At 38.5% G+C, this 14406-nt stretch overlaps 1 protein-coding gene across 1 annotated transcript; it reads right to left on the bottom strand.

Annotated features, from left to right (window-relative positions):
• Window positions 1-6728: 6728 nt before the first annotated feature.
• Window positions 6729-10905, bottom strand: LOC121757140 (T-complex protein 1 subunit epsilon). The gene is made up of 9 exons (XM_042152638.1): window positions 10617-10905; window positions 10103-10421; window positions 9265-9613; window positions 8934-9066; window positions 8574-8626; window positions 7764-7866; window positions 7365-7531; window positions 7178-7291; window positions 6729-7062 (listed from the first exon to the last, which is right to left on the bottom strand). The coding sequence occupies exons 1-9, from the start codon at window positions 10813-10815 to the stop codon at window positions 6892-6894; spliced, it is 1608 nt and encodes a 535-aa protein (XP_042008572.1). The 5' UTR covers window positions 10816-10905; the 3' UTR covers window positions 6729-6891.
• Window positions 10906-14406: the final 3501 nt, after the last annotated feature.

Below are 14406 nucleotides of genomic sequence, written 5' to 3'. Positions count from 1 at the left end.
TACGAGGAAATTGTGGTTGAAGAAGGGAACTATTTAAAAGCTAAGCAATTGAGGTGGGCTTTTCTACCCTACTATTTTGTGGGTTATCTTTAATACGGACGCTGTTCCGGAAATGTTTATGGAGATGAACTGTTTGTCTTGCCAACTGTTTTGTTTTGAAACCTATCTGAAGTGGTTTACCACATATGTTTAATCGAATTCGGGTCTGTTGGGCTGCGAACCCTCAGGCTAGTGTACACGAGATCGGGAGCCATCTGAGAGCAAGTTGGCCGGTCTAGTTGACCTGGGGTGTGGCCACGCCCCTTGTCACCCGTTGGATCAGATAGTGTATGATGGTGGGAATAAGGGTGGCAATATCTGAAAATGACTGCGCAGTCGAATTTATGAAATATGTTTTAGTGTACTTGGGTTATTTTCTTACACTTAAAACCCCAAGGTTACACTGATATGGCATGACAAACTATGACTTTGGCGTGTGTCCACTGAGTGCAATAAGTACTCAGCCCTGCATGTTGTTTTCTTAATGTGCAGGTTGAGCGACAATGGGGATAACGGATGTTGAGCAATTAAAGTCAAAATTGTGTTTTTACTTTGCCTTTTGGATGGTGTCGTGTCGTCATACCCGGCATTATCTATCTCTTGGTCTTTTCCGCTGCTTTGTAATCCGATACAATGTTTTCATTTAAACTCTGTTTACTTTAACTTTAGAAATGTCGCTACAGTACATTGTTTTGAAGTGAACTTCCTCTAATTAAACGTTTTCGGGTCAAGTACTATTGTTCTCCCCTTTCTTCCCCGCTTCTTTATTCCTCCCCTAGTCGCGATCCACCGTACTTCCTATCCTTAGGAAATGCGGGCGTGACAATTATAAATTAATAAAAAATTAAAAATTACATAATTAAATCTTAAAAATTAAAAATTACATAATTAAATTCATAATAAAAAAAAATTGAAGTATAAATGAGAGATAATTTGATGTAAAGATTGGATGATGAATGTGGGTATTTATAGATGATTTTGGGATAAATTTTTTTAAAAAAATAAATCAACAAAAATTGAAAAAAAGGTAAAAAAACGGCTATATTTTTTGGAATCCGAATTTTTTTTTCTTTTTTCCAGATTATTTTCAATTTTTTATGAAATTTTTTTTAAAATATTTAACTGAATAAAAACAAGCCAATCAGCAGGCGCCACGTAGGCGTGCTCTTCGGCACGGCGGTGCTCTTGCTATCGAGCAGGGCCGTGCCGTCGACAATTGCACAGCAGCTCACAGCGGTGAGCACGGACGTGCTCTTTCGGAAGAGCACTGATGCAAGCATCCACATCCATGTTCTTTGGCAAGAGCATGGAAGTGGGCCCGGACCCACTTTTACTCTCGGCTCTTCTGCAAGAGCACAACACTCACATTCATACTCTTCCGCAAGAGCATGCTCAAAGTCCCACCATTCTATTATTTAATTTAAATACTTCAATTACTAAAAATATTTCCACAATATTAAAATGCATTAAAATACCCGAAATACTATTACAAATTGCTAAAAAGTTAAAAATTACATAATTAAAATCATAAAAATTAAAAATTACATAATTAAATTTATAATAAAAAAATTGAAGTATAAATGAGAGATAATTCGATGTAAAGAATGGATGATGAATATGAGTATTTATAGATGATTTTGCGATAAAAAATAAAAAAAAACTGAAAAATGGTTAAAAATGGCTATATTTTTTGGAATCCGAAAATATTTTTTTTCTTTTTTCCAGATTATTTTTTATTTTTTATGAATTTAAAGAAATAAATTTAATGGAATAAAAACGAGCCAATCAGGAGGCGCCACGTAGACATGCTCTTCAGTACGGCGGTGCTCTTGCTATCGAGCAGGGCTGTGCCGTCGGCAAGAGCACAACTCACAGCGGTGAGCACGGACGTGCTCTTTCAATCGGCAAGAGCACCGATGCACATGCTCTTGGAGCATCCGCAGCGGTGAGCAGGACGCTGTCCGTCCGTCCGTGCCAGCGGCATGGCACCGCTGTCCGCCGCTGCACTCTTGCATCGAGCACGTCCGTGCCAGCGAGCAGCTGACGTGGCGCATTCTGATTGGCCAACGATATTTCCGTTGGAAATTTAAATTTTTTTTAAATAAAAATAATACCAAAAATTAAAAAAATATATATTTTCAGAATCCCAAAAATCTGGCCGTTTTTTTACCATTTTTCTGGATTTATTTTTTTTATTTTTTATTTTTTATCCCCAAAATCATCTATAAATACACACATTCATTATCCATTTTTCACATCAAATCATCTCTCATTCATCTCTCATTCATATTTTTTCATACAACTTATATCTACATCTTCCTCTCCCACTCAAACCCTCAAATGGATTTCACCCATCTCATTGCGGAAGCGTAGCGCAAAGAACAAGAATACTATGAACAACATCGTGCCGCCTAAGAAGCCTATGTCGCAGCGAATACCCCCGCCCCTCCTCCTCAACCAACTAGATCAACTCGCCGATACATCCATCGTGACCGGGAGGGAGCCAACGAAAGGCTCGTTGCCGACTATTTTTCCGACCAGCCGCGGTTTCTGGAAGATTACTTTCGGCGCCGTTTTCGCATGTCAAAACGCTTGTTTATGCGTATTGTCAACACATTGTCCGCCCGTGTTGAATACTTTCAATCAAGTACAGACGCAGCCGGTCGGCAAAGTCTCTCGGCTTTGCAGAAGTGTACGTGTGCCATCCGACAACTTGCTACTGGGAAAACGGCTGACCTCTTCGACGAGTGTTTGCATGTCGGTGAGTCCACTGGTATCCTTTGCCTTAAAAATTTTTGCGAGGGCGTTCGTTTAGCTTTCGGGGATGAATTCCTTCGAGCACCCACCACCGATGATTGCCAACGGTTGCTTCGTCTTCACGAAACAGTCCATGGTTTTCCCGGTATGCTTAGCAGCATTGACTGCATGCATTGGAGGTGGAAGAAATGCCCGACTGCTTGGAGGGGGCAACACTTAAGCGGCCACAAAGGCAGCGGCCCAACACTTATCCTTGAAGCGGTCGCCGACTACCGCCTATGGATTTGGCATGCATATTTCGGAATGGTGTAGCACCGACGATCGACTTCACCGTTAACGGAAATACATACCACATGGGTTACTATCTCGCCGATGGTATCTACCCATGGTGGTCGACTTTCGTGAATACGCTCAGCAACCCGCAAGACCCGAGACGGGTTCTCTTTGCGCAGCGTCAAGAGTCCACTCGTAAAGACGTTGAAAGTGCTTTTGGGGTCCTTCAAGCCCAATTCAACATTGTGAAGGCTCCGTCTCGGCTGTGGTATGTGAAAAATATCGCCGACATCATGTACACGTGTATTATCTTGCACAACATGGTTATAGCCGACGAAGGACCGAGGGCGGCTAGCTTTTACGAAGAGGATGAAGCTGGAAGCTCAACCGCGAGGTCTCCCCCACGCCGAGATGTGCATACGACGGTGGGTGAGAGAATTGAAACAAGGCACACAATGCGCGATACCCGAACCCACGTTGAGCTACAAGAAGACCTAATCAAACACATTTGGGCGAAATTCGGCCACGAGTAGTGGAGTTTTTTAATTTTATGTGTTTAATTATGTAATTTTTAATTTTTAGGATTTAAATTATGTAATTTTTAATTTTTAAGACTTTAATTATGAAAATTTTAATTTTTAGGATTTTAATTATGTAATTTTTAATTTTTTTTAATTTATAATATTATTCCGGTTATTTTTAATGCATTTTAATATTGTTGAAATGTTTTTATTTAAATTGAATAATAGAATGGTAAGACCCTTGAGCTTGTCCTTGCGAAAAAGCACGGATGTGGGTGTTGTGCTCTTGCCTAAGAGCAGGGAGTAAAAGTGGGTCCGGGCCGACATCCGTGCTCGTTGGCAAGAGCACGGATGTGGATGCTCTTATAACTCATAAGAGATGGTTCGTCTCATCTCACAGTCTATTTCCACTTCACGTCAGCATTTTATCCCACAACCTATCTCACTACAATGGTTCGCCCTATCTCACAGCTCATCTCATTTCCAAATCAACGTTATTTTTTCTTTTTTTTTTGCACTTCGATGTTCAATATGTTATCAAGTAAATTAAATAAAAATACCAAAATAATATAATACGCAAATCTTCACAATATTATAATATTAGAAAATAGAATACGGCGAGAAGCAAACTTAAATAAAATTAAGATACGCATCAACAGTTACGAGCACAAACTTCTTCAACCATATCGCGCTGGAATCGAAGGTGAGCGTCTTGTTAGCGGGTGATCGGCTTACCATTGTGGGAAATGGAATAAATGGGATAGGGTATTTATAGTGGAAAATATGAAATATAAAAAATATAAATAAAAAAGCGGAATAGCCGATGATTGGCGGTCTCAGCCCACAATGGGCGCCGACCGACTGCCGATCTCGGCGACCTTTCCATAGGCGATGGCCGAATGGCCGGTGTTTGGGAGGAGGCGACGGAGGGCTCACCATTGTTAATGCTCTAAGGTTGTTTTTGCATTATTTGTTCAATCTTAGGAGATACGAAGATGACAGTCCCTTGTCGAGTTGTGTACCCAATGGACATGAGGTATGGGTCGTCGGTTAAGCCTAATTGAATCGAGTCCTATATTGTGATGACTGTTTTGGTTAGGTTCAGGCCATAGGGTATTTTAGTACCCATGTTTTTTAGTGCAGAAAGCAGCAGAGTTGATTTAGGTTCAAAGAGCAAAGGTGATCGTACTTAGCACTATTGGATTGTGCCCTTTTTTTGAGTATTATATTACCAAAAAAAAAATTACTCTAACCATTTACAACAAATTCAAATCTTACATTTTTAGTACATGTCTCACAAAATTTTTGCAAATAGCACCATCTTTTGGTGTAGTTTCATAGAAAATTCAATAATGGTTCGAGTTTGGTGTGTGATTGGAGAAGTTTTCTACACGAAAGGTAATTTTTTATATATGGCTGGAAATGATTCAATAGGCATCCTCAGTCGGGTCGGATTATGTCCAAATATGAAAAACTTGTTGAGTTGCTACTATTAAGAGTCCTACCAGTTCAACAATTTTTTCATATCAATTGACTGCCATGAATTAGCTCAGGTAATTATAACCAGCATAAACTTGCCAAACAATGCCAATTGACTTTGACAAAAATTATAAGCTTCTTGGTTTGAATGTGTATCAAACACTGTTACAGTGTGGCATTTGAGCAGAAAGTATCTAACATGTGCTTAATGAAAATAGAACCTCAAAATGGAAATTGAAGGTGAAAAGTTACGTTTTACATATAAACTTGAAAATTTAACATTACTACCACATACAAAATGACAAGTTAAAATTAATGGATCCACGTGTAAACATGCAATGCATCCAATAAATTAACTATTTCTCCTACCCTCTCTGAAAAATAGTCATATTTTATTATTTTAGTTTTTCCATCAAATTTAAATTTTTTTTAGTCTAAAATTTTCTCTATATTACGTTTAATCTCGTTTACTATTAACAATCTTTAAGCACCTTTTATATTTCACTCATTAATTTTACATTAAAATAAATGTTGTTTGCAGTATGCAATTATTTGTGATTGAATTACATATTTTTTTTATCTTATATACATTAATTTGAGGTACGAGTGAAAACTTGAGTTGCCAATTAACAATTCCAATACAACAAAAAACTTTCATTTTTTTAAAAGTAACATTAAGAATATGAAAGAGGAATGATATGCTATCTACCTTATGTGAGCACTACTCTTATTTGATGCACATTTAGTGTTGTTTGTTTCAATTTATATATTTAGTTTAATTCTAATATATTAAAATATGTTATTGAAGTTTTTAATTTTACAAAATTCATAAAAGTCAAAGCTCGATTTGCTCGTTTTCTCTATAATTTTAAATAAATTAATAAAATAAAAAATCAAGCTTTGATTTTTTATAAATTTTGTGAAATTAAAAATTTCAATAACATTTTTTAATGTATTAGAATCAAACTAAATATTCTTTCTGTCCCCAAAGAATATGTACTTTGGGTTCACACGTGTTTTAATGCAAAATTGATAAAGTAAGAGAGGAGTAGAGAGAAAAAGTAATTAAAGTATTGTTAGTGGAGAATGAGTCTCACCTCATTAGAGAGAAAAAATGTTTTCAAAATTAGAAAGTGCATATTCTTGTGGGACGGACTAAAAATGAAAGACTGTATATTTTTGTGGGACGGATGGAGTACTTTAAAATCAAAACTAAGAACGTTAAACGTGCGTCAAACGTGAGTGGTGCTCACATAAGGAGCTTACATAAAGTATGTAGCATATCATACCTCTCAGAATGAATTCTATATTTCCTGTTGAATTCGACAATATACCCCCTTCATTCCAACTAAGATTGACACTTTCTTTTTTTAGTTTATACCAAATAAATAGGCATATTTCTATTTTTAATAACTTTCTTTCTGCAATTAATACACTCCACTTCTTTTTATCTCTACAATTAAATATTCAATTCTCCTCTCCATTTAATATTAGCACTCCCATTTTCTTTCTTTAATTAAACACATTAATCAATAATTTCTAAAATCTCGTGCAAATTGAGGAATGTGTCATCTTAGCCAGGTCGGAGTAGTAATTAAATTTCATACGAAGACCAATTAATGATAGGCGGAAGTGAGATGCCACAGAAGAAATAAGGAGTACAGTACAAAATAAAACCCATCACCAGAGATATAAAATCAATGTCTCACTGTCACACAAGTTGAAACAATGTCTCAAAATCGACCAATTCAGCAACCTAAATATTGTTGCAGTAATTTGACAACAGCAAAATTTTAACATTCAACAAAAACATGTAGAAAGATCAATACTCTGAAGGTGAAATAACATCATCAATCTTCAAAATCATCTTCACAACTTGAGTTGCAAGCAGAATCTGCTGCTGTTTCCCGATCAGAGTCTCAAAAACATTCTGCTCACGCATGTCGTTCGTGCCAACGTCGTTGCAGTCGATACCACAGCAGTTGTTGTTCTCCTGCACATTGAAAGAACATGCCCGTGTTCAAGTTCATCATATAGCATACTAACAATATCACAATGAAAACACGACGAAAAGAGTACGCAATAAATGAAGCAGGGTGTGGTGTTACTTTGATTTGCTGAGATTTCACAGCAGATAACGTTTCAATAGGTTGGAGGCCGCTGTTTTCAGCCAGCGCCATTGGGATAGCATCTAAGGCATCTGCGAAGGCTCTGATTGCATACTGCAAAATCGAAATCAAAATGTAAAGCTTTAAAGTGTCTTGGAAATGAAGGTGCAAGAGGGATGGGGCGGACCTGCTCGACTCCGGGGTACTTATCAGCTGCTGCTTCTACGGCAATTGAGCAGGAAATCTCAGCTGAGCCACCACCATATACTATGGAGTTGTTACGGATGAGATTCCGAGCAACACATAAGGCATCATGGATACTGCGTTTTGTTTCCTCTATCATCATCTTGTTACCTAAAGCATTGTCAAGAAACTGGAATCAATTCAAGTCCATGTCTGTTTCGCACTCACTTAAGAACTTAACCAAATATATAAATCATGCTCTAGCAACACAAGCAGAATTAAGTTATATAACTCATGATAAATAACAAGTACTGAATTGATCGTAGACAATCTCAGCTCAGCGTCTGGTAGATTGAAAAATCATATCAGAATGTAGAACTATAATACATAAATGAATACCTACCACCACGTATAAATATTGTTACGGCTCTGGAATTCGCACAGTGTTCAATATATATCATCCGATCCTTAGTGGTGCCAAAAGCTTTTTCCCGAACCAAGCCAGCCTGGCATGTGTAAACCAAATAGTTCAGACATACAGTGTGTCGGTGTCTAGGATGAGAGTATGAACTATGATGAAAGGTCCAGTGTTGTTAGGGTAACAGGCGCACCGGGTCGATGAGGTGAAAATTCGGGTCGGCGGGGTCGAGAGACCCACAAATCTAGGCTAATTTTTTGCCTTTAAATATTAAATAAAATAAATATATTGCTCTAATGTTTATAATATACTGTATCAAATAATATAAATGTAGACGCAATTCATGTGAATAGAGATAAAGTGGAAAATAGAAATGATCAAAATATTAAAACAATTCATAAGTCATAACACAATATATAATTGAAACCATTGTCTGAAAATATCAAAACAAAGGAATATATGAAGGGTGGCACCAAAAGATCTTTGAATTGTTTATTTGTTTAGGAGTGAAGAGGCTGAATTCTAAAGTGTAGAAAGTAGGTTTGAAAAGTTTGATGTGGTGCATGCATATATATAGAGAATTGTGATCGATAGAGTCAGAAAACATGTGAGAGATTTGAGAAAATCAGAGATAGCATGTGTTTAGGGTGACCCACTCGACCCAGGCGACCCAGCGGCGACCCTGTATCTCGATCAACCCACCCATGTTGGGGCGGTGATGGTCTCGACCCGGGCGACCCGAGCGACATTTTGACAACACTGGAAAGGACAAACGAACATGTGGTAGAATCTTACCTTGCCCAATTTTTCTGTTGTCAACTCCTGAAATCTGGGCACAATTCTCCCACCTAGTAACAAAGTCAAGAAATAGTTTCATGAGAAAGGCCAACTAGAGAAAGTAACATAAGTATAAGAAGATTAATACTTCCTCCGCTCCATGTTAATTGAGTCATTTTTCTATTTTGGGAAGTTCCAAGATAATTGAGTCATTTCTATTTTTGGCAAAAAGTAACTTTCTCTTTTACTTTATTCTCTCTTCATCTCTCTTACTTTACTCACCATCCATTTAACACACTATTCTTAAACTTCGTGCCAAAAAGAAATGCCTCAATTAACAAGGAATGGAGGGAGTATAATTGCAAGATTTCCAAAAACCTGTGGCAATGGCTATCAGCTCTAACTCCACGCCGCCAACCCATCTAACAGCAGGCAAATTCCTATGCATCAACAAGTGGTTTGCCTCATCATCAAAACCCCATTGGCAGATTACTAGAGTGGCCCCAACATCCTGTGACACATTGATTATTTCAATTACACCAGTGTCTTTACGTCTCACAAAATTTCAAGCATATATACAAAACATAGATCCTACCATCACAAGGATCAACATGATTTAACACAAACTTTGTCAACATTGTAGAAAAGTCAATGAAGATGCATACAACAAAACAAAGTTCAAACAAAAGAATATGCAGAAATAGATCACCTTGCATTTTTGAACCATATCATCGAAGTACTTCTGCTCTTGTTGACGCAAAGTTTGGAACTTTTCCACAGTATCAATATCAACCTTATGTTTAGTCTTTGGCTTCGGAGGCTCAAAGGGGCAAGTCAAAATTGCAATATGTGCATCCTCGATCTGCTTAGGCATTTGGGGATGACTCATATCTTTGTCTACAACAATTCCATAAATTAGTTCTGTATCCTCGAGCTTCCCACCAACTTTTCCTTCTACTTTAATTAAGTCTAGATTGACATCCCTCCTCTCTAAATCTGCTACAGCGAGCACAGCTTTGACTGCAATCTCAGCCAAACTGCGCTTGCACCTATTCACTCTGCAGAGAGCATATTTGACATTACCAAGATTCCAAAACAAGTCAAAATCAGCAGATTGAAGTGTTAGGATCCAAACAGTCACAAAGTCCATCAAGCACATTTTACAGCATTAAGACAATAATATTTAGAAATTTCCCAGAACACAAAAAAATAAACAAATGAAATTTCATTCTCAAAAGCCGCAGCAGCAAAAAGGTTACGAGATGATTGCGGTAGAAAAATTCATCAAAACAAGTTCTAAAGCTTCGTCTAAGTGCATAAGCCAAGTCAATATATTATTATTAATAGCCACAAATACTCTTACAGCACAACTAAAGTTCTGATCTGGAACTCCTAAGAATAAACACTTCACTACAGTTCACAGTACACATAAAAAAAGTCAAGAAACACAACAATTTCCAAACACAGACAACAAAAGAAACACAATATATTCAAACAATAGCATGAGTATCTCAAACAAGCGCATAACAACTGCAAACAACACTTACATCTTAGATGATAAAGTAGTCATACAAGTCCGGATTAAAGGCTCCGCATCCGCGCCACTAAATTCAAATTTATGCGCTATACGCTCCAAATGCTCAAAGGCAATCCTAGAAGCCAGTTCATATCCCTCTGCAACCCTAATTGGGTGAATTCCACGCTCCAACAGCTTCTGAGCTTGCTCTAGAAGAGCACCAGCCATTACAACGACTCCAGTTGTCCCGTCCCCAATCTCATAGTCCTGACTCCGAGACAGCTCCACCATAAGCTTAGCAATCTGATTGTCAACATCCATCTGCTCCAAGATGGTCGCACCATCATTTGCTGACACCAAAAGCAAACCAATTTTCACACAGAATCTCAACAAATTCAATTCACGAAGCTACAGACATCATCTAAAACCCTAAGAGCTCATTTATGGTAAATTCAATTCAATTCACGAAGCTATAGACATCATCTGAATTAAAAGCTGCAGGCATTCGAAAACCCTAGGAGTTGCAAAATAGAGCGACTGCTTACTTATGGTGACCTCGCCATCGGGGCTCTGGAGCATCTTATCCATGCCTTTAGGGCCAAGGGAGGTGCGGAGGATCCGAGCGACGGCTTTGCCGGCGGCGATGTTGGCCTTCTGCGCATCAAGGCCGCGCAATCTGGTTTTCTGCTCCTGCTCGCGTAAGATGATGAAGGGGCGGCCGAACTCGTCGAACGCCAGTGCCATTGTCGCGGATCAAAGCTTGAATGCGGTTCGAATCGAAAATGAAGAGTGGAAGGAGAGTGATGTGAGATTTTTCCAGAAGATTTAAGTATGCCCTAGTTTACTTCATTTTTTTGAGTTAGTGGCATTACTGTAATATTTATTTTATACAATTATTCTTTTTTTTTCAAAATTATAACAGCCCATATTATTTCTTTTGAGTTGATTGGTCGTTTTTTAAAACCTCGCCCAAGCATTTAAATTAAGAGCATCAACAATGGCGGACATCTCTGCAGACGTCCGACCGGCGTGCGGGTCATACGTTCGGGACGTCCACTATTGCAACGGACGAGAGGCCGTTTGCGGTCATGCGCGGACGTCCGTCGGGTCATCTGTCGTGTTGTCTGCTATTGCAGTGACTCGACGGACGTCCGGACGGACATCCCAATTTCATTTTTTTTTCTTTTTTTAAAATAACTCTATATATACGGCTGGTTGTACTTCATTTCATTTGCACAATTTGTATTAACTAGTTTCTCTCTCTCTACTCTCATTTTTATTCAAGATAAATGGAGCACAATAGTGATTCTCCCGCCACGAGCGAGTCACAAACGCCGACATTCCCCGTTGGAGGTGGGGGAAACGCCTGGGGAAGTGCAGGGATGCTTGGGATGGTGGGGTTGATGCCCCAAATGCCGAGAATGATGGGTGGGTACTATAATATGTACCTTTGGATGGGAGGGATGGGTGGGAGTGGGATGGTGCCCCAAATGTCCGGGGTGAGTGGGGGGGGATGACGGCTGGGATGATGGGCGGCAAGATGCCCGGGATGGCGGCGGGGATGAGGGGCATGATGCCCGGGATGATGACCGGTATGATGCAGGGCATGTTTGCCGCTGCGGGAGTAGGAGAGTGGGGGTCCCCCAATCACTTGGGGACAATGTCTATCAGCCCTATATGGATTTATTGTCTGCCGGTTCACAGAGTATTCCACTAGAGACTCAGTTCACCGGCATTGATACTTTCTCGCAGGAGAAGTTGGGTCTATCTCCGATCAGGGAGCCTCCCACTCAGAGTCAACCGGCGGTTGGGGACGGGTTGCTTCGGCAGGGAAGTCGAAGAAGAAGGGCAAGGGAAAGGGAAAGGGAAAGGGCAGAGGCGTTGGTGAGTCCTCGCGTGCGGAGGACGAGGGGGAGGCGGGGGCAAGGAGGAAGAGGCCGACGATTGGAAAGAGGACCGTCTGGAGTGAGGAGGAGTGTGTCGGTCTGGCAAAGGCCTTACTTTATTCTCTCTATTTTTCCTCTCTCTTACTTTATTATCTTTTTATTTAATACATTACACATCATTTTCTTAATCTTCATGCCGGAAAGAAATGTCTCCTCTACTATGGAACAGATGGAGTATTTCGGGATGTACACAGAAAAACAGTTTTATTTCGAAAAAAAATATCAGTCCTTAAAATCATAAACTTTGGTCAAATTTTAGTATTTCCTGCAAATTTTTAAAATTAGTCTAAAATATCACAAACGACAAGAGAATGAATTATTTTTAGATTTTATGACGCCTGGAGCCATGTGTGGCCTGTGTGAAGGAAGCCTAGACTGGAGATGAATTAATTACAAACTTTAAATTAGTCAATCACTATATTCAACTAACTTACGTGCATCTTTTATCCTACTTGGAACTATTAAATCAATTTTATTTACCACGTAACTTTTTATCCTACATGTCAAGAACTTAAAAAGTGGTCTAAAATATCATAAACATTTTATAGTTGCCCCTTAGAATAAGTTTTTTGCCGAAAATATCTCATTTGGGTTGATATTTTAGACAAATTTTAAAAGTCTTGAGAAATAGTATTAGAATTTGACCAAAGTATGGTTTTAGAGCTCAATCCCTTTCAAAAATGAAAACTTTGTCTCGTAATTCATCCACCTTTTCTCCTTCTCTCTTTACTTTTTCTCTTTTATCTCATATTTTATCTACTTTTCTATTTTTCTCATAATTTATTACTTTTTCTCTTATCTCTCTTACTTTACCAACTTCTTATTAAAACTCGTGTCGTCCATAAATGAGATTGTCTTCCATGGATGGCGGGAATAATATATTCTCTCCGTCTCAAGTTACTTGAGTCGTATTCCATTTTAGGTTATCTCAAGTTACTTGAATCATTTCTTTTTTCAGCTAAAAATACAACATCTAATCAGACCACCTACTTTATTCTTTCTCTTACTTTACTCTCTCTTCTTTCTCTTACCTTATTCTTTCCTTTACTTTATTAATCACTAAACACAACTTTCTTAAATCTCGTGCCAAAAAGAAACGCCTCAAGTAACGTGGGACGGAGGGGGTACATGTGTATATGGAGACCTTAAGAAATAGAGTGAATTACATAAATGACCCCTCGACTTTGGATTTGCACTATTTTAGTTTCTGGACTTAATATTTTAAGGGATCCCTAGATTTTGATGCAATCACTTTTTTTGCTCTTTTTTCACTTTTTGTCATATTTTGGGATCAAAATGCCTAAGGGTGGCAAAATGGGTAGTGGGTAACGGGCAATTCCCATCCCGACCAGATACCCACCAGGTATCAGCTACCCGTTACCCAGTGATAATGGGAAATAGGGCGGGATCGGGTAGCGTGTTTTAGAGTTTTGCGGGTAGCGGGTATACTGATGCACTATTTATTAGCACTAAAAATACATGCAAGCATACAGAGTATATCTAGTATAGCTAAAGGTCAGTACCGGATATCGAACACAGGGAATAAGATTGCAACTGACTACCATATACTAAGCGTCATATACTATCTAGAGACACGTGATTTTTGGGTTGATTAATTAAACTAGACTGAAAGAAATAAACAAAAAAAAAGGAAAACATAAAAAGAAATAATACAAAGCAGGCTTAAGAATGTAGAATTTTAAGATCCAAAAACACAATCGACTTCCTTGAATTACGGTCTCCAGAGCTATTAAGTCGATCACAATGATAGATTAAACCCCCTCCCGAGGTGAGAAACCTGTAGATTAGGTGATAGGATTGAAGTCCCCTTCTAACCCTTAAACTCCTAACTCCTAAAAGCATATAAGATCAAAGACCTCACTCAATACCTCAACTCTCCTGAGTTCTATTGAATTAAGGTGTGAATTATCCCTTTTTCCAAGTCAATTATTTCGTCTCCCGAGTACTCTAATCAACTCTAACATGTAATCAAGAGATAGCTAATCAATTGAACATAGAAAGGACCAGATAAATCAAATAACTGCAAGAGCTAACAAGGAAAATCAATCGAATATCTATACCAAAAATTCTGCAAAAGATGTTCTACTCATAGACAAGTAAAAACTACAAATAAAGTACGAGACATGAAAGAAATTGATAAAACCCAAGGTTGAATCTTCAATCTTCAGTCTTCTCTTGCCTGAATCTGCAGAACTCCGCTCCAATGGAAGATGGATGAATTTAAGGGTGGAATATGGAATGGAAGAAGTGTAGAGAGAGAGAAGGATTGGAGGCTCTGATATAAAGATTATGAATTAGGTTCAGAGGTATTTATAGGCTGGAAAAAGGTTGATTTTTGATCAATTTCGTGCCCTACAAGAAATATGAG

Source organism: Salvia splendens, chromosome 12 (assembly GCF_004379255.2).
Source record: "Salvia splendens isolate huo1 chromosome 12, SspV2, whole genome shotgun sequence".
Taxonomy (NCBI): Eukaryota; Viridiplantae; Streptophyta; class Magnoliopsida; order Lamiales; family Lamiaceae; genus Salvia; species Salvia splendens.
Note: the sequence above shows the minus strand (reverse complement) of the source record. Positions and strands in the feature narration are given on the sequence as shown.

Coding starts and splice junctions, on each gene's coding strand:
- LOC121757140 (XM_042152638.1), bottom strand. CDS start 10,815: ATGGCACTGGCGTTCGACGAGTTCGGCCGCCCCTTCATCATCTTACGC. Junction 9,067..9,264: donor ATATGGTTCAAAAATGCAAG/GTGATCTATTTC, acceptor AATGTGTCACAG/GATGTTGGGGCCACTCTAGT. Junction 7,292..7,364: donor AGTACCCCGGAGTCGAGCAG/GTCCGCCCCATC, acceptor TCGATTTTGCAG/TATGCAATCAGAGCCTTCGC.